General features: G+C 42.6%; 1 protein-coding gene and 1 long non-coding RNA gene across 7 annotated transcripts in view; one reads left to right on the top strand and one right to left on the bottom strand.

Moving 5' to 3' along the window:
• Positions 1-6,037, top strand: part of LOC117363427 — a 48,350-nt gene extending 42,313 nt beyond the window's left edge. The window contains exon 3 of the long non-coding RNA XR_004540051.1: positions 5,867-6,037. This is a non-coding gene — a long non-coding RNA (uncharacterized LOC117363427). The remainder of the gene's footprint in view (positions 1-5,866) is intronic.
• A 12,293-nt stretch (positions 6,038-18,330) lies between these two features.
• The window catches only part of MIPOL1 (mirror-image polydactyly 1), a 672,982-nt gene continuing 664,223 nt past the window's right edge, over positions 18,331-27,089 (bottom strand). For 5 of the 6 annotated variants that reach the window (XM_033952866.1, XM_033952868.1, XM_033952871.1 and 2 more), the window contains one exon: positions 18,331-19,643. In XM_033952866.1, coding sequence (XP_033808757.1) covers positions 19,577-19,643 — 67 coding nt within the window. In that variant the 3' untranslated portion in view covers positions 18,331-19,576. The remainder of the gene's footprint in view (positions 19,644-27,089) is intronic. The other variant, XM_033952872.1, reaches the window with a different exon arrangement.

Raw genomic sequence — 27,089 nt, 5'->3', positions numbered from 1 at the left:
GAGGTAAGCATGCATTAGTGCTTACTGCAACTTAGTAAAAAGACCACCCCTAATTGGTTAGTTGGTCCATAACATGGGAGCCCTTAGGCCAGGATTCTGTAAAAGGGGTCTAAATTGGCTGGTGCCTAGAAAAATGGTGCCAGCCTCCTGTCAATCACACTTAGACGTCGGAAATGTGGGCCTACATTTCAGGCATCTAAGTTTTTGGAGAATCCCGCTTAGTGGCGCCTAAATCTCACTCCGCTCATAAAAATGACCACCTAGATATTACGCGACCTTAGAATTACAGGGTTCTAAGTGACAATTTTCAGGATTTTTAACTCCGATGACTTCCGGATTCTATCTGACATGTAGCTGTTACAGTACTCACGAGGATTTATTGCAACTTAACCGTTCCTTCATTTCATAAGAAATTACATGGTAAATCTGCACATGTCATTGAACACCAAATTGCCCCACAAACCTCCACTTCAAATTTCCGAGAATGACTTTCGGTACAGTTAGAATCATGTAATTCTAAGGTTGCGATTAGGCGCTGCTAAGCACCATGCAAAAGGCACCTACCTTTTATAGAATTGGGTAGGCACCTATTGTCCAATTCATTTTTTTTTTTTTCCAGTTATTGAAGCTCTTAAGGGGATTTTGCCAATTAAGGCCCTCTTTTATGAAAGCTGCGGTAAAGGTTTCTACTGTAGCCCTGGGCACTAAATGCTCTGACGCTGCTCCAACACTCAGGAATTCTATGAGCTTCGGAGCAGCGTTGGAGCATTTAGCACTCTGGGCCACAGTAGAAACCTACTGTACAGTTTCTACTGTAGCTTAGTAAAATTGGGGGGGGGGAGGTAACTTAGGTGCCTAAAAGGCACTTAACTTTAGGTGCCCTTTAGAGAATCTGGCCCTAAGTGCCTCCTAAACCTGTTCACCATCCCTCCAATACGAGAACTCTTTTATGACACCATTCGCAAATCCATCTTGTCTGTCACAGCTCCCACACTGTGGAATGCCCTTCCCACTGATCTTCGTTTAGAAAACTCTTTAGATAAATTTAAATCCAAACTTAAGACGTTCCTCTTTAAAGATGCCTTCACCCTGTAAATTCCATTATCTATGAAAATTGATCTTCCTTCGCAACAAAAATTTGGTATTGCTAAAACTCAAAGTTATAGGTGGTTGCAGTTGAGGCATGCCATTCAGGAGGGGGTTCTCTGACTGGAAAAATCTTTAAAATCAGTGCCATTCCTGTGCTTCCAGACAGATTTCCTGGGTCACCAGGCCACTCAGTGGTATAAATTAATATCTGGATTTTTGAATAAGAAACCAAAAACTGGTCTTCGTGACATTTGGAGCATTGAGATAAAGCATCAGATTACTGCTTTATGGCCACGAATCTGGACTTGGAGGTTGAGATGTGCAGTGTCTGCATCTATGAGACAAACATGGTTTTTCTTGTTACATAGAGCGTGTTGGACTCTGGTTAGATTACACAAATTAGATAGTTTCATGTCTAATAGATGCTGGCACTGCCATCTTGAACCTGGGACATTGGATCATTTATTATATTATTGTCCCTTGATACATCAATTTTGGAGATTCATTTGGGATCAGGTAAACAAAATAATGGAGAATCCAGTGGCACTAACATATGACACTGTGCTATTTGGCACTATGATGAGAGCTAAAAGCCAAATATTACATTACATTACATTACATTACATTAGGGATTTCTATTCCGCCATTACCTTGCGGTTCAAGGCGGATTACAAAAGGTTAATTTAAAAAATACAGAGTTACAATGATTAGCTAGAGAGGTAAGTTGTAGATTTTATAAACATTAACGGGTTGTTGAGGGTGAGGTGGTTTGTAAGAGAATTAATAGTTGGTCATAGTGGAGGTTCTTTTGTTGTTGTTAGTGCAGTAATGGGTAGATCAGATGTCGGTTTTAGAGTTACTAAGAGGTCGTGATGTTATTGCTGCTTCAGGAATTTCTTGAAAAGTGTGGTTTTTATTTCTTTTCTGAACGTCCTATAGTCTGGGGTGGTCATCAGAAGGTTGGAGATCTGGTTGTCCAGCCTTGCGGCTTGAGTGGCTAGGAGGCCGTCGTGTAGTTTTGTTCTTTTTACTTCCTTGATTGGGGGGGGGTATGAATGGGGAGTGTGTTTTTCTGTGTCTGGTAGTGGGTGCTTGGATGAGGCGGTTGTTCAAGTATGATGGGCTGTCTCCGTGTAGGGTTTTAAATAGTATGCAGTAGAATTTGAATTGGATTCTTTCTTGGATTGGAAGCCAATGTGAGTTGATGAAGGCTTCAGTGATGTGGTCATGTTTTCTCAATGAGTAGATGAGTCTCAAAGCTGTATTTTGGATTGTTTGGAGTTGTTTAATCGTAGTTACAGGGCAAGGAAGGAAGAGGATGTTGCAGTAGTCCAATATACCTAGTATTAGGGATTGTACTATAAGTTGGAATTGTGTTCTTTCAAAGAATTTTCAGACTTGTCTCAGATTTCTCATGACTGCGAATGATTTCTGAATTGTTTTATTTATTTGCGGTTGCATAGTGCAGCATCTGTCTATGGTCATGCCAAGTAGTTTTATGGTGGTTTGGATTGGATATTTGATTGCGTTTATTTCTAAGTTGGTTGTGGTTTGGACCTTGTCATTTTCGAGAAGGATGAATTTGGTTTTCTCTTTATTATGACAGGGGTTGCCATACAGCTTATTTTAAGGAATTGGAAAAACTGGGATAGATTGAACTATACCTTTTGGTGGGAGTCTCTCTGTCATGTTTTTAAAATGGAACGTATTATGGCTATACAACAGGGACATTACAAAAAGTTTCTGAAAATTTGGGAGCCATTGACAAAGTTTTGCAAAGAGTGATTATTGATTGTGCTCTTTGGTCATACACGTCCAGGGTGGGTTGGAACATATTTTTAATTTCTTAATTTGAGTATACTTTTTGAATATAATTATTGAATATAATTATCTATTTGTCATAGATTACAATTTTAATTGTATTTAAGTGCTTTTATAGTATAATATGATTATATTATATGTTGCACTTACTTATGGCTTCAAAATGAATAAAGATATTAAAAAAAAGATGCCTTCACCCTGTAAATTCCATTATCTATGAAAATTGATCATCCTTCGCAGAAATACTATGACAAACAAAACGCTTCTTTTGAAGCGACCTCCCCAACCTAACTGTACTTCCCTTTCCCATTTTCATCTTTTTATTTTTATCTCGATGTATTTATTAATCTCTCCTTCCCATTCTCTTCTAATGTATCATATACGTCTATGCGTAAATGATCCCCATTTTCTTAGTTTTTATTTTTTAGATTTTTTTTTATATACATTTCATTTTATTGTAAACTGTTTAGATACCTGTATGATAAATGGTATATCAAAAATAAAGAAACTTGAAACTTAAATAGAAGGTAGTAAATGTTCCAGCATTCATTTATTTTAGAATGACCGCACATTAATCTTAAAATTCGCAGAAAATGGCCAGAAATGCAACAAATAGAAAAAAGCCCTTTTTTATAGAAATGGGCTTAGCACATAGGAAAGGATGCACTAAGCTCATTTACTAGTGCTGCTTAGTAAAAGGGCCCCTAAGTTTTGCACTGCAGTGTTAAAGACTGCTCTATTGCAAGGGTGTAGGTGGGAACAGTTCTTTCAATCGATGGCAAGTATTTTTCTATTCCAGGTTGACTCACAGTTGCCTTGAAACAGCAGCCAAGATGAAAAAAAGAAAGAGGCTTTACACAAGGGCACAGAGCTGCGCTGCCTTTAATTCTTATAGCTTTTAATCTTAATTCTAAATTGAAACTAGCTCTGTGGCTGGTGTAAGCGGTCAAGCCTAAAATATATGGGCTCAATATTCAGCTGGCTGAGATCAGCATTTTGCTGACCGCCACTGGTGTTAAACCTGGAAATTCAATGTCGGGCCTTGTCTGGAGTAGAGGTCTGCACGGGAACGGGGATCGCGGGAATCCCACGGGTCCCACGGGGATCCCACGGGAATTCCCCCTAACCCACGAGACTCCCACGGGGATGAAAGGCTTTGGAAGCAGGGTTCGTCCATAGAATATAATGGACACGTAAGCCTTAGTAAAAGAGGGGGTTTATAAGTTAATTACCTGAACAGAAAACAAAAAAAGGGTGACTAAAGATAAAAATTGGAATTTGACTAAAATGGAAATGTAGGCTTTGCGGACATTGTATTCTGAACAAACTATTGTGAATTTGAAGGAGGGCAAAGAAGGAGTAGTGGCAATATTGGATAGAGCACAATATGTGGCAGAAGCTTATTGCCAGCTATTTATCTGCCCAACATTTAGCACTATTTAATCAGCCAGGAACAGCTTTTGGCCAGTTAAATAGCATTTAGCTGGCTAAGAACTAATATGCCTCATAAACAACTATGGTAACATTATGACAGTAAGATTCTTAATCCGGAATAGCTATAATCATACTCGTTAATAAAGACTCCGAATCCAATGTTGGTTTTAGCTTGGTCTTGGCTTGGCCTCAGCCCCACCACTCCACCGCTTAATAAATGCTCTCAGCGGGAAGCATTATGTGGACCTTCATCATTGGCCAGCAAAGATTCATTTCGTACATCAGCATATTAATTATAGAATTATTAAAACAGATCTTTACTTGCATATATCTGCTAAACTTTAAGCTACTTACCTTATTTAGCTGAAATGACCCGACGCGTTTCGCACACCGTGCCTTATCAAGGGTCTCCCGCAGCCGCCTCTGTCATCCGCCTCACTATCAATTCAAGGAGCTCCTTGAATTGATAGTGAGTCAGATGACAGAAGTGGCTGCGGGAGACCCTTGATAAGGCACGGTGTGCGAAACGCGTCGGGTCATCTTCTCCCGGGTCATTTCAGCTAAATAAGATAAGTAGCTTAAAGTTGGCCACTGTTGGCCACTGTTGGGTTGGCCACTGTTGCAAACAGGATGCTGGGCTTGATGGACCTTCAGTCTGTCCCAGTATGGCAATTCTTATGTTCTTATGTTAAGAGGTTGGAGGCTGTCATGTATGATGTAGAATTGTGAAAAAAAGTAGAAATTTATCATTTCAATTAATCATGATCTTGTCAGCTCTGTATAAAAACAAGAAATAATAATAATAACAGTTTATATATCGCAGGACCGTGAAGTTCTATGCAGTTTACAATGATTAAAAGTTACAGATTGAGTAGTACTAACAGAGTTAAGATTTAGCGGTCAGTTATTGTGGGGAGAGATTGTTCAGTGTAGCTGCCTAAGTACTTTAGGAACAAATATGTTTTTAGGTGTCTCCTAAATTCCCCATAAGTATTTGCAAGCATGAGGAATTGTTTCAGGTCTTTACCCCATAATGCTGCCTGATAAGAGAAGAGATGATGATGGTGTCTTTTAAATTTACATCCTTTAACCGGTGGAGAGACCAAATTCAAGTTTGAGCTTCTCTTAAGTTGATTGGTTGAGAAAGAGAAAAAGTTAGTTATATATCTGGGGGATAGGCCGAAAAGTACCTTGAAGGCCTTGCATGATGGTGCAATACCTAATAGTTGACCAAAGCTTTTTACTTGCACTGCCTTCCATTGGATGATACAAACCACATGACAAGGCTTGCAGTCTTGCTTGTCTGGATGAAAGATTCTATCCATAGACAAGGAATGGAGACAAAGACCATTCAGGCCAAGTTCTTATTTTTCTTTTTCCAAACAACTCCAGACCAGATTGACTAAGGGGTCTCCTACTTTGTGTCTAAGATATAAAAGGTTAATGCATATGGCCTAGCACATCTGGTCCACTGTTTGCTTATTTTGGCTGCTGTTTTGAATCAACATCTTTTTATGTCCAGATTTCCTCTATTTTCATGACAAGAGAAGATGGAAGGAAAAGCGGAATTGTAGCTGATTAATAGAGCAAGAGAGGGACAAGAAGAAGAGAACAGCACATCCATATGTGAAAAAAACCTGCATAAACTGTATGAGTACTTTGTGGAAAAAAGAAGACAACAGTAACAAAATGTGCGGGGTAGAGGTCAGTGAGACCAAAAGCGTGTAAGTGAATATAGTTTCAAGTTTATTAGGATTTTATATACTGCCTATCAAGGTTATCTAAACGGTTTTACAATCAGGTACTCAAGCATTTTCCCTATCTGTCCCGGTGGGCTCACAATTTATTTAACGTACCTGGGGCTATGGAGGATTAAGTGACTTGCCCAGGGTCACTAGGAGCAGCGTGGGCATATAATACATAAGAACATAAGAACATAAGAACATAAGAAGTTGCCTCCGCTGAGGCAGACCATAGGTCCATCCTGCCCAGCGGTCCGCTCCCGCGGCGGCCCATCAGGCCCATTGCCTGAGTAGTGGTCTATACCTATCTATACCCTTCAATCCCTTTTTCTTCTAGGAATCTATCCAAACTTTCTTTGAAACCATTTAATGTTTTCTTGTCTACAACAGCCTCTGGAAGCACGTTCCATGTATCCACCACCCTCTGAGTGAAAAAGAACTTCCTAGCGTTTGTTCTAAACCTGTCCCCTTTCAATTTCTCCGAGTGCCCCCTTGTACTTGTGGTGGTCCTTAATTTGAAAAATCTGTCCCTGTCTACTTTTTCTATGCCCTTCAGGATCTTGAAGGTTTCTATCATGTCTCCTCTAAGTCTCCGCTTTTCCAGTGAGAAAAGTCCCAACTGCTTCAACCTGTCGGTATATGGGAGATTTTCCATTCCCTTTATCAGTTTAGTTGCTCTTCTCTGTACTCCCTCAAGTACTGCCATGTCCTTCTTGAGGTACGGCGACCAGTACTGGACACAGTACTCCAGATGCGGCCGCACCATTGCACGATACAGCGGCATGATGACTTCCTTCGTCCTGGTCGTAATACCCTTCTTAATGATACCCAACATTCTGTTAGCTTTCTTTGAGGCTGTAGCGCACTGCGCTGATGCCTTCAGTGTTGCGTCTACCATCACTCCCAGGTCTCTCTCCAGGTTACTGACCCCTAGCGGTGTTCCCCCCATTCTGTATGTGAACATCGGGTTCTTTTTCCCCACGTGCATGACCTTGCATTTCCCTATGTTGAAGCTCATTTGCCATTTTTTCGGCCCACTTTTCCAGCTGCGTTAGATCCTTTTGGAGATTTTCGCAGTCTCCCCTGGTTTGAGCCCTGCTGTATAGTTTGGTGTCATCTGCAAATTTAATAACCTCACACTTGGTTCCCGCCTCTAGGTCGTTTATGTAGATATTGAACAGGAGCGGTCCCAGCACCGACCCCTGCGGAACTCCGCTCGTGACCCCTTTCCAGTCTGAGTACTGGCCCTTTACGCCAACCCTCTGTTCCCTGTTCGCGATTAGTTGGCGATTAGTTCGTGGTTGGTGCGCTATTTATACTCCAGCTTCTCCACTGATTTTTTTTTTAGATTTGTGAATGCAAAGTCTATGCTACACACATACACAGAAGAAGTTTACAACAGGACACATTAAAGCAATCTGCGGAAATATCCCCATTTGTGCACGTTAATCGCTATTTATTTTTTTGGAGAGGGCATTACATGTGTGGGGAGTTGGGGTCTATGTTCGCATTTGCTAACTGGATAATGTAGACTTAACAATGAAGCTGTTAGGACCTCCAAAAGAGGAGGCAGTAAGTGCTCCCGTGTTATATTTTTGCAATTCCTGCACGCTATTTGAAAAATTAGCATGGGGCCTGCAAAACTAAAAACAGAAAATGCCCTATTTTACTGCTGCAGTAAAAATGAGCTTAGCATGTGGGAAAGTATTGTGTTAGAACATGCTAAACTCTTTTTTTTTTCCCCGCAGATTAGTGAAAGGGTCCTATAATAAATAGTCCATCTAGTGCCCCTCAACCACAAGAGGGCACCCGCTCAAACTCAGGGGCGGAAAATTTCACGGCGACACCAGGAAGTATTTCTTCACGGAGCGAGTGATTGATCGGTGGAACGGGCTTCCAGTGCAGGTGATCGAGGCCAGCAGCGTGCCAGATTTTAAGAATAAATGGGACGCCCATGTGGGATCCCTAAGAGGGTCAGGGCAAAACACTAGCTAATCTTAAGGGGAGGGTCTATAGTGGGCAGACTTGATGGGCCTTGGCCCTTTTCTGCCGTCATCTTTCTATGTTTCTATGTTTCTAGTCTGCCCAATAAGGTGGATAGAGTTGAGCTTACAAGTTACAACTATGTAGAATAGACTCTCTGGCCCGGAGTCTCGAACTGGCGCCAGAAGATGCCTGAAGTCAGTTAAAATTGCCGTTCAAATGGCATTGTTAACTGCTTTTAAGGCACCAGAATCACGCATACAGAGGCGCTCTAGGCTGCCAAACGCCATGTGAGGGTGGCTAATGCCGGAAGTGGCATTAGGTGGCCTAAAACGCCTCCATAGGTGTCATTCACATCATAGGTAGGCGCCAGAAATGTAGGCCATGAAAACTCTGGCCTACGTTTCCGGCAACTACTTTTGCCAGAGACACAATTCTGTACCCAGCACCATTGCATGATAGACAAGCGATCGGCGGCCGCCAACCATAACGCCAGTTACAGAATCCAGGCCTCTATGCTTTCATTCAAGGTTATAAGTGAGAGTATATGATAGCGAGTGTCAGCTAGTGTGTGGAAATGCATGCGAGAGATGGAGCATGTGTGTGCGCGCAGTCTAAAAGCAAGAGACAGTGTATGCACGAGATAGATAGACCGTGTGTATGTGCTTGTTTGAGTTGGGGAGAAAAGTGAAATGCATTAAAGGAAAGCACACAGGCAGTTCAAATGTGCAAGCCTGAACTAAAATATTCAAACTATTTGAGTTTTTTAAGCAGTGCCAAAATAAACCACATCTTTTCTAAAGACATATTTAGCTCAGCCCTGGCAATGTAAATCTTTCAACCATCCCAAGTATTTGTTTAAAGCCTTCATTGAAACACGTGTGCTCCCAAGAAAACAGAGGAATGTGATGTTAAAACCCTGGAGTCCAACAGCTGACCTACAGCTAGAATATGGGCAAGTCAAGAACACTTTGGATATTGCTAATGCACTTTGTTTATTAATGCTCAGCATTATATTTTATTTTAAATAAATGACAATTCGGTGGTTCCATCAAAATTGATTTATCTTTACGTTTCCTTGGACTTTATGGCAGTTAATTGGTCTGTAGAAACAAGAAAAACAAGTTGAAGAAAACCACTGTATCCCAGGCTTGGGGAGAAACTTATCACATATCATGACACTGTCCTGATTGTTAAAAATCTTCAGGCTATCTGCAAGCTTTTCACACATTGGCCCTGTTTTCAAACACTGTTTGCACAAGGGAATCCTTTTTGAACAGGGAACCCCCAAGAGCCTTGAAAGGGCTCCGGCTTTTCTGTGTCAGCAAAACAGGCCCAATGCCACTATTTTGGAAAAACGTGAATATTTTAGAGATAAGAGATCTCTCGTTGCCTACTGAAGAGAGAAAAAAACCTAAAAAAAAGTGTTCTCTCTTGTGCTACCTGTTTCAAAACCTAGAGAAATGCCACAACAGTTAGGCCATTTTAAGTGTGACAGATGTTCTGTTTGTTCTAATGTTCTTAAAATAACAGAATTTAAACACCTTGAAAAGAATTACTCTATTGTTTTCCTTGACTCCTGATTGGAACACTTCCAAATGCAGTCCAACGTGTTATGTTATGTGCATGTAAATTGGTTTATATAGGCAGGACAACAGGAAAGATCAGGCTTAGAATACAAGGACACAAAAGCAGTATTAAGCAACAACTAGAAAATGCTGTCTTTGTTAAATATTTTAGAGAGTTTTGTGATCAATACAGGAATCACGGAGAAGGAGAAAGGGACTTGTATGCTGGCTTTTTTTGTGGGTACACATTCATAGTTTAGAGAATGGCATGGGGACAAACTTTTCCCCATCCCTGCGAAAACTCATTTTCCCGTCCCGGCAGGTTCTTTTCCTGTCCCTTTCCTGCAAGCTCTGTCCTCATCTGCACAAGCCTCAAACGCTTTAAAATCCTAAGTAGCAGCATTCTAGAGCTCAGATTGTGATGTCATAATACCTCATTCCACCAATGCCTAAGCTCTGTCCTCATCTGCACAAGCCTCAAACACTTTAAAATCATACGTGTTCGAGGCTTGTGCAGTTAAGACAGAGCTTATAGGAATGGAGCAGGGACAACGACAAAACTCACGGGGACGGGACAGGGAAATTGAGTTCCTGCGGGGGCGGGGAAAAATGTGTCCCTGTGTCATTGTCTGACCAGTATACAGCTACTTATTTTATACCCAGGGCAATGGAGGATTTGCATAAACCCTAGCGGCCAGCATCAGACAAATTAACTCTGGATATTCAGTGCTGGGGTCCAGACATAATTAAGCCAGCCATGGTCAGCGTTTAAAAAAAAAAAAAAATGTTGACCACTTCCGGTTAAGAATCACCCAGATTTTGTATATGTTTACTTGGCTCTTCTTGTAGGTATCTTTATTCTCTGGTTTTGTTGGGGTTTTTTTTTTTTCTCCAAAACTGTTTATTGAAACGACAAAATACAAACAAAGCAGCTGATACAGCGTTTGTAATCTACAGAGCATGAAACAACTAACCACCAGAACAGGCGAGGACCTTCAGACGCCAGTCACACGCCAGAGAGTCCTGCTCGTGGGATCGAATTCAATCAAAAAAAAAAATGGAATTGTTACGGGTTGGCGGTCAGAGACGAAGCACTCAGCATCCTCCCCAGAACATGGCATCACGTGACCTCCCTCTGGCTTTGTTTTAATACACAACAACAACAAGACACTCCTGATTTGCCAAACAAATCCTAAACTAGAAAAAACAAGGAAGGCAACCAAGTCACATCAAGGTCTGCGTGGGGGAAGCTCACAGTGCCAGACTTGTCTCACAACTTATAAGCCAAATACAGTGTAACGTGTCAAGAAAGCACGTCCTCCAGCCGTCCTCTCTGTAACAACGGGATCTGGATGGGCTTCTTGTTCCCTGTGACCCATTCCCTAGATCCCCACCAATACTCATCCTACCTAAAAAACAACACGCCAACTCTATTTTGGTAATTAGCCGCAGCTCAGTTTATTAACAATAAAATTAACATATTATAATTTCCATATCAGCTTTAATTAACATAACTCCAAGAGCTCCTCCCGAGCTACCAAAACAAACATTCAGTGCCCTCGACCCTGCCACTTCAACAAGGGTCAGAGGGGTGGCATGTCCCTCATGCCCCATTATCCGGGTCACCTGACCCACCAGGCACGGCACCCCGCCGGCCCACCGCTCATCACCCGATGAGCCCCAATGACCGAGTAGCTCGGGAGATCCGCCCCGAGCTACTCCCAAGGACCAGAAAAACAAAGGGAGGGTGGGAGGGAAAAAACACCCTGGAGGACCCAAAACGGTTGAGTCCTCCACTGCCTACTCCCCTTTATCCCCTCGTCTCGGCGCGCGTGACCCTCCCCAGCCAATCAATTTAAATATGGCTCTCTGCCTTTCTGAAGGCCAATCAGCCACTGCACACATTTTTCCGCCCCCCCGACCGCCCCCCCCCCCTGCGAACGACCCGGAGGCACACCAGCCCCGTGTTACCTTCTGCCCTTTGACACGAGGTCTCGGGCTTCCATTTTGTGTTCTGTTGGAGGCCAGGTTCCTGAAGAAGGGCTCCTCCCGAAACCAGCGCGGTTGAACCTTTCCTCCTGGCGCGGTTTTTCCGTTGGTGTGACAGTTTTGGATAAGTATTGTTTATTTTTGGATATGTTCTTCGCTTTTTGGTATGGTTTTTGATTTTGCTGTGATTTTGTGCGTGCTTTTTGAGGGGGTTTGGCTGGCAGGGTTTGTGTGGGGGTCGCTCAGGTTGTTTGTGTTGTGTTGAGTTTTATTTACTCACTTTGATTGTTGATTGCTTTGATTCTTGCACACACAGGGCGCTCGATGATGGTGTGTGGGTGGAGGCTTATTGCCTTGACCCAGAAGTGAAGTGTCGGAGCTGCGCTCCTATCACTGAGGGTTCACACTGAGAGCGCCCTACAACATTATACAGTGTGACATGCTTTCTTGACATGTTACACTGTATTTGGCTTATAAGTTGTGAGACAAGTCTGGCACTGTGAGCTTCCCCCACGCAGACCTTGATGTGACTTGGTTGCCTTCCTTGTTTTTTCTAGTTTTGTTTTAATACAATCAGAATTACTTTTAATTTTTGGTTTCTGGTATGTTTTGACATTTGTCCTCTTCCAAATGTTATTTTTGTGTATTCTTTATGTATTTATTCTGCATATGTTAATATATATATATATATTTTAAATTTATGATACTACTTCACTGGTTCTTTCTTTGAAACAGACATAGGTTCCCTTTTATCAAGCCGTGTTAAGGTTGTTTTATCGCTGGCCGCTGCAGTAAAAACTCTGATACTCATAGAATTCCTATGAGCGTCGGAGCTTTTACCACAGTAGCCGGCGATAAAAAAACCCTAACACGGCTTGACAAAAGTTTTTTTTAAATTATTTCTAAATGAATTAAAGGAGGGAGACTTATCAACATAGACTACCGTTGTTTTATTTAAGTATTAACCCCAAATATACTGGCACATATTTGGGATGTTATTGTTTTTATGGACTCCTTTTAGGATTTTTTTTAATGTTATTAATAAACCTGTAAGTGTCCAGGTCATCTTCTCCACTTTGCTGTTTTTTACCTTCCGGCATTTGTTTGTGGTTTCTACTTTGGACAGTGGAGTATTAATGTACTTTGTTGTGATCATTGATAATTATGTCACAGTATATAAAGCTTTTCATTTGCTGCTTTGAAACAGATTAGGAACTCAAAGAGGCACTGATAGTCGGCAGGGCTGTTTGCGTGCTTGCCACTGCAGAGCATTTTTTTCTGAAGCCACTGATATAAGTAGTTTTTGAAATTTGTGTACATAGACACATAAGAAAATCTCATTGAACTCCAGTGGATATAGAATTGGAATTGGTGTAACATTATAATTTATGAGTTTGATACCTTTAATAATATGTATGTTTATGGTATACTCTTTCATCCAGGTATTAAGTTTCTTCCACCTTTAATGCAAATAGAATTCATAAATTCTTGGTGTTAGTCATATTTAGATATGTTTAATATTTAGCCAATTCAATCAGCTATATTTTTTTTACTTTTCTAACTTAAACTGCATAGCTGTATGACTAGCAGCTGAATATCACTGACTCTATGTCAGTGGTGTAGCTAAATTTCCACAGGAGGTAAATAAAGCTAATGATTTATAAAAGCTGCTTCATATTTAATGCTCAGGCATTATAGGGATATTCAGACTTCCACCTCAGTATTATAACTTATGGTGGCAGAGATCCTCATTATTCCCAACCTGGCTATTTATTATATTTTTTTGTTTCCTTAATTGCTACTTTGACTCTCTTATTCTCCTATTCAGTTTGATGAATAAATAAATACTTATTTCATAGAATATATATTTCCCAGCAACATTAGCAAATATGAAGCGGGACTTAGCTTTGAATTTGTAGTTTTGGCAAGGGGATAAGAATCAAAACTACAAATTCAAAGCTAAGTCTCGCTTCATATTTGCTAATGTTGCTGGGAAATATATATTCTATGAAATAAGTATTTATTTATTTATCGAATTGAATAGGAGACTAAGAGAGTGAAAATAGCAATTAAGGAAACAAAACAATATAATAAATAGCCAGGTTGGGAATAATGAGGATCTCTGCCACCATAAGTTATAATACTGAGGTGGAAGTCTGAATATCCCTATAATGCCTGAGCATTAAATATGAAGCAGCTTTTATAAATCATTAGCTTTATTTACCTCCTGTGGAAATTTGATTACAAAGAAAAAAAGAAAGAAAAAGAAATGGATTATCAGAGTGGTGTAGCCAGACAGCCAATTTTGGGTGAGCCTGAGCCCAAAGTGGACATCTCTCTGTCCTTCTCTCTCACCCCCCACCAAGCATGCCATTGAGCCCTGCCTGGCCCCGCACCCCCGGAGCTGGGACAGCAGTGGGCAACAAGTCGCCCTTCCCCAGAAGTGGAGCACTGGGCTGCACGGAAGGGTGGGACTCTGCCACAGCCTAGCCCAGTCACGGTGCCTGAGCCGCCACAGCAAGCTCTTCCTTGGCCTGCATTGCACAGGCGAGTACTGGGCCTTTATCTCCCACGTGCTTGCCATGCCACTGTGGGAGAGATTGGGTTGGTCTGAGACGGTAAGGTTTTAGGGCGGTGATCTTGCACACTAGCCATAAGGTCGTTGAGGCCGTTACCAAAAGCATCTGTCCTTTGAAAGGCAGCCTGCTAAGCATGGCCAGAACATTCAGCGGGCCGAGATAGAAAAAGTGGAAACTTTTCTCATGACCCTAATAATGTCATAAAGAGCATCTACCAGCCAATATTCAAACACTCCAATAATAGAAGTAACTCTTCCCATTTCTATCAGCCACTGGCGATCAAAAGTGGCTGATAGAAATGGGAAGAGTCCTTAATTTAGTTCCCCCGACCTTGTAAAAGATGAACGAAACGCGTCGGGAAGGGGAACTGACAATGACAATAAGATAAGTCCCTTTGATTCTTAAAAGTTATAGTATAAAAGTAAAGAAAAGTAAAAAAGTTTTAGAAATAATAAAAAAATATATAAAAAAGATGCCATAATAGTTATGAGGAGATTAATGAAGAGTGCCACTACTGCCAATCTTGTTAGAATTGGTGGATTCTAAACTCCCATTTAACTATTGTTGGAGTGTTTGAATATTGGCTGGTTTATATATATCAGTGTGTCTTTGAAGTTGGATAAAGAGCATCTGACACATAATTCACTACCAATAGAACCATTTGGGAGGATTTCTCGTCATCCAATGTCAGAAGATGTCTAAGCTGAGTATGGCAAGCACAAGCCATAAACAATTTTAGCCCAAGGGCTAATGCTTCAAATTGCCTCTTAAGGACCACATCCACCTTACTATCCTGTGTTCACTAGGTGAAGAGGTCCACTTGGCAACTTGGGTAACTAGTGAATCCACCTTAGATTGATCAAAAATCTGCTGGAAATCAGGAGCCACCATGCAGAGCTTGGACATAGTTCTAGCTATCCTCAGGGAGCCCTCTAGGGCCTCCCAGTAATCTGTGATGAGCTTTGTGATGTCTGGATGCAAGGAAAAGTATGTGGTCTGAGTTATACAGTCGCTAATAACTGAGCTCTGAGAAGTGGAGGCTTGCAGGGATTCCAGTTTCAATTCCCGCAACAAATCTGCAACAAGGCCAGGAAGGGCTGTTGCCTTAAATAGGCACCACACTATCATATCCTCTCCTTGGTCCAGGGCACCTATCGCTTCTTGCCTGTTGGCCTTGTGCTGAGCCATAATCTTTCAGGAGAGAAGTAGCTCTCTGGGATAATAGGAACATAGATCCAGAACTTCACTCATCCCAGTCTTTGACAGACTGGGCCTCCAGGTCTGGCGACACGTTTGCCTCTGATCTGGGATCCACCTGAGGGAAGTCCACCACCTGTTCAGCCCCAGATATGCTTGCAGACCCAGATACACTTGCAACAATTTAAATATGCACTCCACATCAGACTCACAAATTCAAGAATGAACCCCTGACCGGACAGGCCAAAGGACCCTTGGAGAGACTCACTCTTCCTTCTCTTGGGCTCCATGGTGAATACACAACTGAGTTTTGCCAATTCACTGTCAGACGGCTCCAGAAGGGGTCTCTTCCCTGAAAAGTGAGTCTCCTGTGGATCCCCTGCCCTAGAGAACAGATATATTGATTTTAAGCAAAATTGAAGGGTTCTGAGGCAGAAGCTTTTAAAAAATAATCAGGAAATCCTTGATGGCTGCCACAGCAATTCTGGTGCCAAAAAGAAAATGGGAAGAAAATGGAAAAATCAGGAAATGTCAAAAAAGAGTTTCTGGAGGTGGGGGACCCTATCCTTGGTTCCAGAAACCTCCAAAACCACATAAGACAGACCCGCTCTCTGATTTTGGAACCTACAGCTGGGAAAATGGAGAAGACTGCCTCAAATTCTACACAGAAAGTGTGATCTTCTGGCTGACTCAATCCCCTACACTCCTCGTGTCGCGATGGGGGAGAAAAAACCCAGCTGGCTCCAATAAATTCCAAACGACTGGACACAGAGTCAAATAGCTTACGCTCAAGCTCCTGATAAATCAGGGATGCAAGCAAGCTACTGGGGAACCGTCCCCAAGCTCCACAAATATTAAAGCAGGCTGGCAAGACAAGTATCCCCGAGAGCTGATCCTACAAGCAGCAGACTTCCACTACACAAATCTGTATCATAGCTCAGGCACAGATCCTACCACGTAGGAATCTTTGGGTACAAAAGCCTCGAACTTCGTATGCAAAAGATACCCTCCCCAAATAATTTTTAAAAAAATGCAGAGCAGATCAGAAAGACATTTTCTCAACTTTCTTGCAAAAGGGAAAACTGAGGAAACATGGCACAGCCCTCTGGGAAGGCGGCGGAGTCGAAAGAGTGTAACATCCTTCTGCAGCAACTTGCAGGTTCAGGGGCAAGACCCTATTGTTCAGGACTACTATACACATTGCACTAGAAAAACAACTTTATGATGCATCTCCCTCATCTGCTATGACATGAAACAAAATTACTAAGGTCATGAAGAGAGTATTTTGAGTTTGTGAAAACCAAACACTTCACTCTCCTCTGCTTCCTGTACAATGTATTAGTCTTCTAAGCCCACTTGTGTACCTGAATTGTAATGTGTCTTGAGCTCTGAAATTCAACTTTAAAATCTTATAAACCTTTTTCTTCATACTAAAGGAGCCATATTTAAAGGCATGGCACTCTGCAGCAGTTACATTGCTACACTAATCCCCTCTTCAACGAAACCACGCTAACGTTTTTTAGTGCAGAGAGCTGCACTGAATGGCCTGCGCTGCTCCCGACGCTCTTAGGACCTCAATGAGCGTCGGGAGCAGTGCGGGCCATTCAGCACGGCTCTCTACGCTAAAAACTGCTAGCGCGGTTTCGTAGAAGAGGGGGTAAGTTTACGTGAAGGACCAGTCCTAGACGTTATCACTGCTACTACTATTTAGCATTTCTATAGCTCTGAAAGGCGTACGCTGCGCAAAACATTTAATGGATGGTCCCTGCTCAGAAGAGCTTACAATCTAATTTGGACAGACAGACAGGACATCTCAGGGTTGGGGTGTTGCTAATAGAAGGAATGATACAATGGGTAAAGGTAGCAGACATTATTTGCTAAATGTGTTTAGAAGTCAGCACTTTGCAGTTACTGTTCCTGTTCTGTAAAATAATACCACATGCTTAATTTATGCTCTGAACAATAACTAAAGCCTACAGAAAATGAGCTGAATTTCTATTTACTTTATTTCTGCAAAAGCAATGGTGTCAATATTCAGTTCATACAGGTCAGTATTTTTAAAACACTGGGAGCTGTGGTCTGCAGTTGCTCCCAGAAGCTAGCCAAGTACTGCTGAAATTCAATGCCACTATTCGGATAGTTTTCTGGGCAAGTTAGGACTGCTATGTATGTGATTCTTGCCTGGATTGTTATCTGGCACTGAAACTGATTATCGGCAGTACCTGGCTCTACCTGTGGACGTCCAAGCACTAACCAGAAAGTCGCAGTCACATGTGATATCCAGAATCAGGAGTTAAGCAAGCATGAGCTGCTCCTGCCCTATTAACTCCTGCTATATATTGACCCCAGTCTGTTTGCAATAGGCCTAAAAATCATTTCCAAATATTCCTCTCATTGGCTGGATTCATTGCTGTTTCAGGATTTCCCCAATGAATATGCATGAGATCTATTAGCATACAATGAGTGCATGCAAATAGACCTCATGTATATTCATTGGGGAAATCCTGAAAATCCGACTGGACTGCGGCCCTCGAGGACCGACATTGGACACCCCTGCGCTAACCAGTTAGCACGGCAGCAATACGCTTGCGCTAGCTGCTTTGTGCATCCACGCCCATTCCCCACCCCTGACATGCCCCCACCATAACAAAAAAAATAATTATTGCACAGCTTGCATGTGCAGATGGCAAAACATCCCATTTTTGTTGAGTTCAGCATGTGTTAGAGCAGTGGTTCTCAACCCTGTCCTGGGGACTCCCCAGCCAGTCGGGTTTTCAAGATATCCCTAATGAATATGCATGAGAGAGATTTGCATATAATGGAAGTGACAGGTATGCAAATCTCTCTCATGCATATTCATTAGGGATATCTTGAAAACCCGACTGGCTGGGGGGTCCCCAGGACAGGGTTGAGAACCACTGTGTTACAGCCTAGCACAGCTTAGTAAAAGGCATAAGATATCCCAGATTTTCTAGGATCATTTCAAAGCTTTCCCTATGCCGACATCCCTTCACATTCAGTGGTGATATATGTTTACTTAAAATGGCCCTCTCTTCCGCAAATCTGTTCGCAGATAAAAACATCAGGTTTTAACAATGATTTCATGATTTAAGTGCATCATGGGAGCTCCTGAATCAGTGGCATAGTGAGGGTGAGAGGCGTCCGGAGCGGCAGTGCCCCTCTCCCGCCCTTGTCTCCGCCCCACTTCCTTTCCCTGTACCTCTAGTTGTTCACCGTGCTCCCCACGACCCCGTCATCTCTCCCTCTGATGTCACTTTCTATGCGTGGCACTTGGAGTGATGTCAGCAGGAGAGACGACATGGTTGTGGGGAAGATGTTAAAGTCGTTGCTCGCGGCAATGAACAACTTGAGGTATGGGGGAGGCACACGCGTGGCGAGCAGTGGGAAGAGGAGGGGCAGAGAGGAGGGGTGCTGGCACCCCCCGCCAACATGGCACCCAGGGTGGACTGCCCCCCCCCCCCTTCCTACACCACTGTCCTGGATCACTTCCAAATTGCAAAATTAATTCCATTAAACACAGTACAATATGGCAGTGGTTTGATATTCAAGTGAATTTGTGTTCAAAATGAATTAAGTTAGGGTTTTCCATCTGAAACTGTCCTATAGGTTGAGCAATCTGAGTTACAAGCTAGTGGAGCAATATCTGTCCAGCACCACCTTATGGAGTGACGAGTGGAGGAGTACCCTAATGGTTAGAGCAGGTGCTGAAAGCCAGTGAAGTCCAATCCTCCTGCTGCTCCTTGTGATCTTGGGAAAGTCGCTTAACTCTCCGTTGCCTCCTGTACACATTTAGATTTTGAGCCCTCCAGGGCATCTGAATGTAATTCGCCTTGAGCTACAACTGAAAAATGGTGTAAGATCTAAGACTGTTTCAGACCTTCAAATATGTCACAAGGCCACTCAGCATTCCATATGCTTTGGGTCAGTTATACCTGCTTGTGTTAATATGGGTAGAAGAAAAGGACAAATCAGCAACTAAGTGGTTAAGCGTTTATGATTGGATTTGATTTTATCTTTGCTTGGAATGTGGTTGGAGTGTCCCACTTCTAACAACTGTTTGCTAAGTTAAAGCCTCAGTGTTTACACAGGCTTGGTGAATGGAGCTGCCTGGTCACCAGATGTGAACACTTCTCCACAAGGCTGCTGCTTTCAGTCAGATCACCGTCCGAAGGGTCCCTGCCCCAATCTTCTTCCTCAGGACGTCCACCAGCCGTTCCAACCTAAGGGGTGGGGGGAGGAAAAGGAGCAGAGAGAAGAAAATAAAGGGAAGGAAGGTTAGGAATGTTCTGGTTGTGAGAGGCAGTGTTTGCTCGGGCTCAAGCCATCCTGGTGGTCATGGTACGAGACAAAGCATCACTATAAGAGACAAACAAAAGGGGGGTAGGATGCTGACAACTTGTGAAAAAAAAAGAAAAAAAAACCCCCATGCTCCATCGCTGACTAGGTCTACATCGTGCAGTACAGGAGCCATGAGTGGAGTGACAATGGACCGAACTTCAGAGACAGTCATGGTGTGTGACCTCTGAAGAAATGCAAACATTATAGCACAAGAGTTTTTATAACCCCATGATGGACAGCAAAATCTGGCGCTTAGCCTTTCAAAATAACTAGCTAACAGTGCACATAGTATACCCAAATATTTCTGGTCTTGACAAGTTACTTTTTCAGGAAGGCTTGCAGATTAACACTATTCTCCAGAGCTGGCTATTTAACTTGAAAATTAACAGGGTCAGTATTCAAAATGATTGAACCGGGCAACAGAGACACCTGCCTGGTTAAACCGCTTGCACGAGGTTATCCATTGATATCCAGCAGCACTTATCCAGATCGTGTCGCTGAATATCAATAATGGCCATCAAAGTCAAAGCCAGCACTTAACCACAGGACTGCATAAAACCGATGCAGTTAAGTGTTGAATATTGCACTTAACCTGCATAAGAGATAGCCGGCTGCATATCTGGTGCCCAGATCTGGCCTGATATTGAAGACAAACAGCCAAAAAACGTTGACTGCTGCTGCTTGAATATTTACCCCAATGATTTCTTTACTTCAAGACCTATGAAGGCGTTTTTATGCCTCAGCTAGAGCAGATGACTCAGATTAACTACTGTGTAAGAAGCATATGCTATTTCTGCCAGTCTTTGATAAGATTTGTCTTGGAAGACTTATTGATGTTTAGTATTATGCATACATTTGTGTGTGATTTTACAAATTTCAATGGGAGCAATTTTCAAATGGTCTGCTTTGCTGCAAAGTCTACTTTTTACCTGTTAATTTAGCACCACATCTCTACAGGAGAAGCATACATGTGGTTTCTCGTACAAGTCTATCCCTGCTACTCTGGAGTCTTAAAAGACGTAATGGAACTGTGTTCCAGGCAGTTCCCCCAGAAGGGGAAGGCATTTCTGGGAGCATGTTTTATGTGTGTTCTGTAACAAATACATCTAGATTAATGTTTCCAATCTACTTGTATTGTTTCCAAGCAAAGCTTTGCCCATAGTTAAAGCAGTTGTAAGTCTACAATAATTTTCAAAAACTGCTTTAACTATGGGCAAAGCTTTGCTTCAAAACAATACAAGTAGATTGGAAACATTAATCTAGATGCATTCGTTACAGAACACACATAAAACATGCTCCCAGAAATGCCTTCCCCTTCTGGGGGAACTGGCTGGAACACAGTTCCATCACGTCTTTTAAGACTCCAGAGTAGCAGGGATAGTCTGTTATAACCCCTCCTTTCCAGAGCCTGCAGGGAAGAGAAGGTGAGGGAGTGAGTTTGGAGCAGAAGAAATAGGGTTACCATATTTGCAGAGTCAGAAAGAGAGGACACAAAAAATAAAAATGGTTGCAACCTTTGATAAAGAAATATTTAATTGTAGGAAATGTGTAAATAGCTTTTAGTTAATGAACACACATCAGTGACTGACAAAGTATAGCAGTAGACCAGTGTCTTGCAAATTGTGTACCACAGAGAGATTCCAGGTGTACTGCGAGAGATTCCAGAATTTATTTTTAAAATTCTCTTCATAAGAAATAATTCATAAAATAAATATGCACAAGAATAGATGACATGTATGTCATGTACGCAAGAGTCTGTCACCAGCACCTCTCCTCCACCCCGCCCCTTCTCCGCCACTTTCACCTGCTTCTCGCGCCAGCCTCGGCTCCCTTCTGATATCACTTCCTGTCACAGGACCAGGATGTGACATCAGAAGGGAGCTGAGGGCGGTGCGAGCAGCAGGTGGAAAATGCTGCTCATGCTGGTGAACATTTACAGAGGTATAATTTCAAATATAATGTGCTGCAAAAAACATTTGCTCCGTTTAGCATGCCAAAGCTAAAAAAGTTTGCGAGACTGCAATAGACAATCTACTTTTCAAAAACTTTTGAATTTCAATTTGACCGAGTCTGAGCATGAGTGTATATATCAGAACAGTAGATATCCCTCAACAACTTTTGCTGGTTTCTGAGATAAGTGTGAAAGTCTTTGCTTGATGTCTGCTTAAAGTTGTGCTGTAAGAACAAAATTCTTTTGACAGATTCAACCAGCAGGGAAAGGGAGAGATCAGCAATACTTTTTTTTTCTTTCATTAGCATCCCCATGTGTCCAGACTAACTAATAGGCCAGCGATGGTTTCCTATATTTTCCTAAAAAATAAAAAACCTGGAGGACATATATGAAGAAGTCCAAAAGGAAGACATGTCCTCTTTAAAAAGAACGTATCGTTCCCTTATCCAGCCCCTCTTCTCCTGTTACTCTTGCCTTTGGTCTATTTGCTCCATCAGTTCCACTTCCTTTTTGTCTACTAATTAAGCCCTAGTCCAAAAACAAAACCATTAGACCAGCATAAAAATATATAAATACATTGTTTTATTACAACGAACACTGAAAATTCTCAATTGCTCAATATGGCCATGTTTTGCCACCTCTGGGGCTGTGTCAGGTACTGAGACAAATATAGGTCAATGACAATCTAATTGTAAACACAGTACACTGTTCAAGTCAGTCCCAGTCTACTTTTGAACACAGTTCGCTGTTCAGGTTGATAACACAGTGTTCGATGTCCACAAATATATTGTTATCAACCTGAACAGCGAACTGTGTCCATAGGTAGACTGCGACTGACTTGAACAGTGAGGTTTTGGCTTTCAAAACAGCGTGCTGGTCTGCTAGTTGCTTTTGGACTGGATCTGACAGATTTTGCAGAGCTCTTGCCTATCTGTTTATTTGGGACCTACAAATTAAGCCCTACTTGGATTCAGGGTGGGCATTTCTCAGACAGCCAGTTTACTGTTTGGCCAAATACAATAACAGGGTGGCTGGTAGGATTCTATTCTATAAAGCTGTTTAAAAAGGCAGCCCCCCCTGCAATGTTAAAGCACCTACCAGAATCGTACCTACATAGGTGTAGGCCACCTAATGCCACTATGAGCATGGCTAATGTCAGAAGTGGCATTAAGTGGCCTAAAGCGCCAATGTAGGCATGATTCATGACAAAGATAGGCACCAGAAATGTAGGCCTGGAAAATCCAGAGCTACATTTCCAGCGCTCTCGTGTTATTGACATGCGATTGGCAGCCACTGATATCAACATCCTATCAGGGCCTTACTTTCCTTTTCACTATCTGGGCACTCCTTTCCTTTTCAGAACATGACTATAACTGGGTACATATGTGCCTAAAAGTTAGGGGTAAGCACTTATACCAGTCATAGACCTGGTGTACATACTTGTTTCTAAATATTGTTGATATACCTGTAAAGTGTTCTGTAAATTACACACCTGACTCTCGCCCAAGCTCCACCCATGTGGACATCCCCTTACAAATACAAGCCATATAAGTTAAGCAAGTATTTGAAGAATAGTGCTTAGATGGACTTTTGGTATTAACATGCATATGTTTGCAATAAGCATATAATGCCATTATGCTAAACATTTACACGTGTAAAGGGCAACTTATATGTTAGTGCCTCTGTTACAAACTTGAGCTATAAATGGTTTTATACATATTCCAGTCTTCGGGAACAGTTTGGTGGCAAGTCCTGGATTTTTAACTTGTGACCCCCAAATATTTTGGGATTCTTGCTCTTTCCTAATGGAGAAAGAAGTCGACACATCTGCTTTGTACTTATAAGTTAAAAGCTTTACAGAGATGCGTTCCTGAGGGAGGTGGTGGAGAGGAAAACGGTGGCAGAGTTCAAAAAAGTGTGGGATGAACACAGAGGATCTCTAATCAGAAAATAATGGTATATATTGAAGAACTAAGACCATAACTGGGCAGACTTGCACGGTCTGTGTCACGTATATGGCCATTCAGTTGAGGATGAGCTGGAGTGAGCTTTAACAGAGACTCCAGTAGATGCATGATACCAGGCAGAGCTCTAGGTTTATGGCCCAGAAATTTCTAAGAAAAAGAACAATTTAAATTCAATCATTAAATTATAGAGAGTGTATATTTGGGTAGACTGGTTTACCATTCGGGTTAGGGTTACTAGATGTCTGGATTTCCCCGGACATGTCCTCTTTTTGAGGACATGTCCGGGGGTACGGACGGCTTTTCAAAACCCAGCACTTTGTCCTGGTTTTGAAAAGCTGTGTCGGGCATGGAGCAGCCATCACGCAATGATGTCATGCGTGTGATGTCATCACGTACCATCTGTGCATGTGTGGACTTCCTCCCTGCCTGGCAAGAGCAGACAGTGTGGGGGGAGGGGCAGGGTGGAATTAGGGCAGGGATAGAAAAAACTAGGCAGGCCTGAGGGTGGGGCTAGAGGTCCGGAGTTTCCGATAGGAAAATCTGGCAACCCTAATTTGGGTCTTTATCTGGCATCATTTACCATGTTACTGTCACTATGTAAAATTCAAATGATTCCCAGAACAGAAGAGTGCATCCAGGTCCTACCTGAATTTCTCTTCTTTTCTGCCCTGTAAACCCTAACTTCTACAAAGATTTTCACAGTTCCTGATACCTCAATCTAGACTCTCTTTCCATTCAACATCTGGTCTTTCAGTGTGTGCTTACAGAATGGCTCCTTAAGCCAGAGCAGCAGCCATCCTGAACCGAACACTGGATAAGCAGAAACTAGTTGAGTTACTTTTGTGGTTTATGAAAATCTACGTTGAAGCAATAATTGCACCGCTTGAGGGTTTCAGGAGACAAAATCCAGAGTGATTAAACTATGAGGCCATAGGCAAGGTAATCTATCCAAACAAGGAAACCGGATTTTTACAGGCAAAACCTTCAGGCGATAACTTGCTTATGTAATATGCATTAAATGATTTTCATGGTCTTATTTTTTTTCCTTTGTCACAAACAGTTAGTTTTCTGTAGAATAAAAGCTCAGAGCTTTATTATTTTTAACATATGATAATGTAGTATGAAACCTTGCATTCTGACGGAACAAATAGTTTTGTAAAACAAAAATCCATCAAAAGCAAGGTTGCTTTTAGGGTGTCTTCATACACCCTGAAAGCAAAGCCTCAAAAGCAAAAATAGCAGCTTAATTTTGCTAATAACACTTTTTTGTAATCATTTTTTTTTAAAATTAAAAATGAATCCATGCTCACTGAAAAGTTCTCAGCACCAACCAAGAAGAGAATGATGTGAAGCCATAAAACTTACAAGTTATTCCATACTTTTCTTGACACTTTTCGTTTCAATGATATGAAATGAAATGAGAAGTGTCATGAAAAGTGTCAAGAAAAGTATGGAATAACTTGTAAGTTTTATGGCTTCACATCATTCTCTTCTTGGTTGGTGCTGAGAACTTTTCAGCAGCCCCACGTACACAGAGCATCAATTAATGATGGGTAAAGAAAGGGGGAAGGAGTGTGAGTAAATCTGTCTTTATGTTTTCACGAAGCACATGAGTACATTTTCAGTCTGGCAGACAAAAGTCAAGCTATGATTGCACAAGACGGTATGTATTTACATGCTCCAACCCTGTCTCCTCTGCGGCACCTGTTTGCACCATCTCATCTCAGATCATTGAAGGCAAACAATACACACAGTGCAATGTTTTTTGCATCATCACTGCTTTTGAGCAAAACACAGAAGATTGACTTTATTTGTGGCAGATACAATCCTGCACCCTTATCCACCAAAAGCCTCCTTGCCTAGATATAAGACCAGTCTAAAGACCTATTTTTTCTCAGGCATTTACTGATGGACTAGTGCTGCTGACTGCTGATGGGTGCAAGAAGCTACGGTGCCTTAAAAAGGATTATTCTTCTATGACATGCTAAAGCATTTTACAGTAATTTTTTCTGTTTGCATGCACTAACTGGCAAATTCTATATAGTGCATTTAAAGTTAGGCACTGATATAGGCACCTAAATATTTAATAGACTTATTGGCATAATAATTAACAAGCAGCATCTCATACGTGCTGTAAATTACATTTGGATGTTAGGTGCTTAACATCCAATTAAATAGGCCTGGTTAGGGGAGGCCATGGTTGTGGTTTGCATGTAGGCATATGTTTTGGACTTACCATATATACTTGAATATAAACTGACCAAAAATGGGGGTCTCGGTTTATATTTGAGCCTTGATCTTTCTTGCTTCTACCCTCTGTCCAACGATTGCATCTTCTCCCCCCCCAACCAGCACTTCTGTTCCTGACCCTGCCTGACCGTTACTATAGGCCTACCACCTCCCTGCCCACTAATCTGCACTTGTTTACACCACTGCCTGACAGCCACTTCAGTGCTACCACCTCCCCACCCGCTGACTGACACATCTGTCCTTCCTCTCAGCCGACCAGCACTGTTCTTACCGGCAAAGGCAAAGGAGACCAGCATTTCTGGGTATCCAAAGGAGGGAAACAAGCATCCAATTAGAAGCATTTACAATAAATTTAAGAGGGGAAAGGGAAAGTCTTGCTTTCAGTTGTCCCAACAAACCTCCGACTAGAGAGCTGCACGGGAACGGGGATGACAGGAATCCCGCGGGTTCCCCCTTTGGGTCACGGGGATCCCGTGGGGACGCCCCCTAGGGTCACGGGGATCCCGTGGGGACGCCTCCGAGGGTCGCGGGGTTCCTGCGGGGTTGGATCGCAGTGCACTCGAGCCGTGAGGGTAGTCTCCTTCTCCTTACCTGCCCTGTCGCAGCACACAGCCGAACGGAAATCTTCCCGATGTCAGTGCTGACGTCGGAGGGAGGGCTTAAGCAAAGCCCTCCCTTCCTCCGAAGTCAGCGCTGACATCAGGAAGACTTCCGGTCGGCTGTGTGCGGCAGGGCAGGTAAAGAGAAGGCAATTGCGTACGAAAGAGGGGGGAGGGGGCGGTCCGCCCCGGAGAATGTGCACAGCCGGTCAGGTCCCCCGATCGACCGACAACAGGCTGGCCGACAAATCTCCCTGCCCTGTAGCCGCAAATCTAAATTACCTCTTACAGCAGCTTCACTACTCCAGCTGCTGTAAGAAGGTAATTTAGATTCGCGGCTACAGGACAGGGAGATTTGTCCGACCGGGCCTGTTCTGTTGTCGGTCGGGTGCAAAAGCGCCACAAAGGTGGAGGCAGGGAGGGAGGAAAGGTGGAGTGGAGAAGAAAAGACGCTTAAGGGGGGAGAAGGCCGCTGAAAGCACTGGGGAAGACAAAGGGGTGGAAAAGAACGCTGAAAGGACATGGGGTAAACGGGAGGAAGGGGGGGGGGAAGGACCCTGA

Source organism: Geotrypetes seraphini, chromosome 7 (genome assembly GCF_902459505.1).
Source record: "Geotrypetes seraphini chromosome 7, aGeoSer1.1, whole genome shotgun sequence".
Taxonomy (NCBI): Eukaryota; Metazoa; Chordata; class Amphibia; order Gymnophiona; family Dermophiidae; genus Geotrypetes; species Geotrypetes seraphini.
Note: the sequence above shows the minus strand (reverse complement) of the source record. Positions and strands in the feature narration are given on the sequence as shown.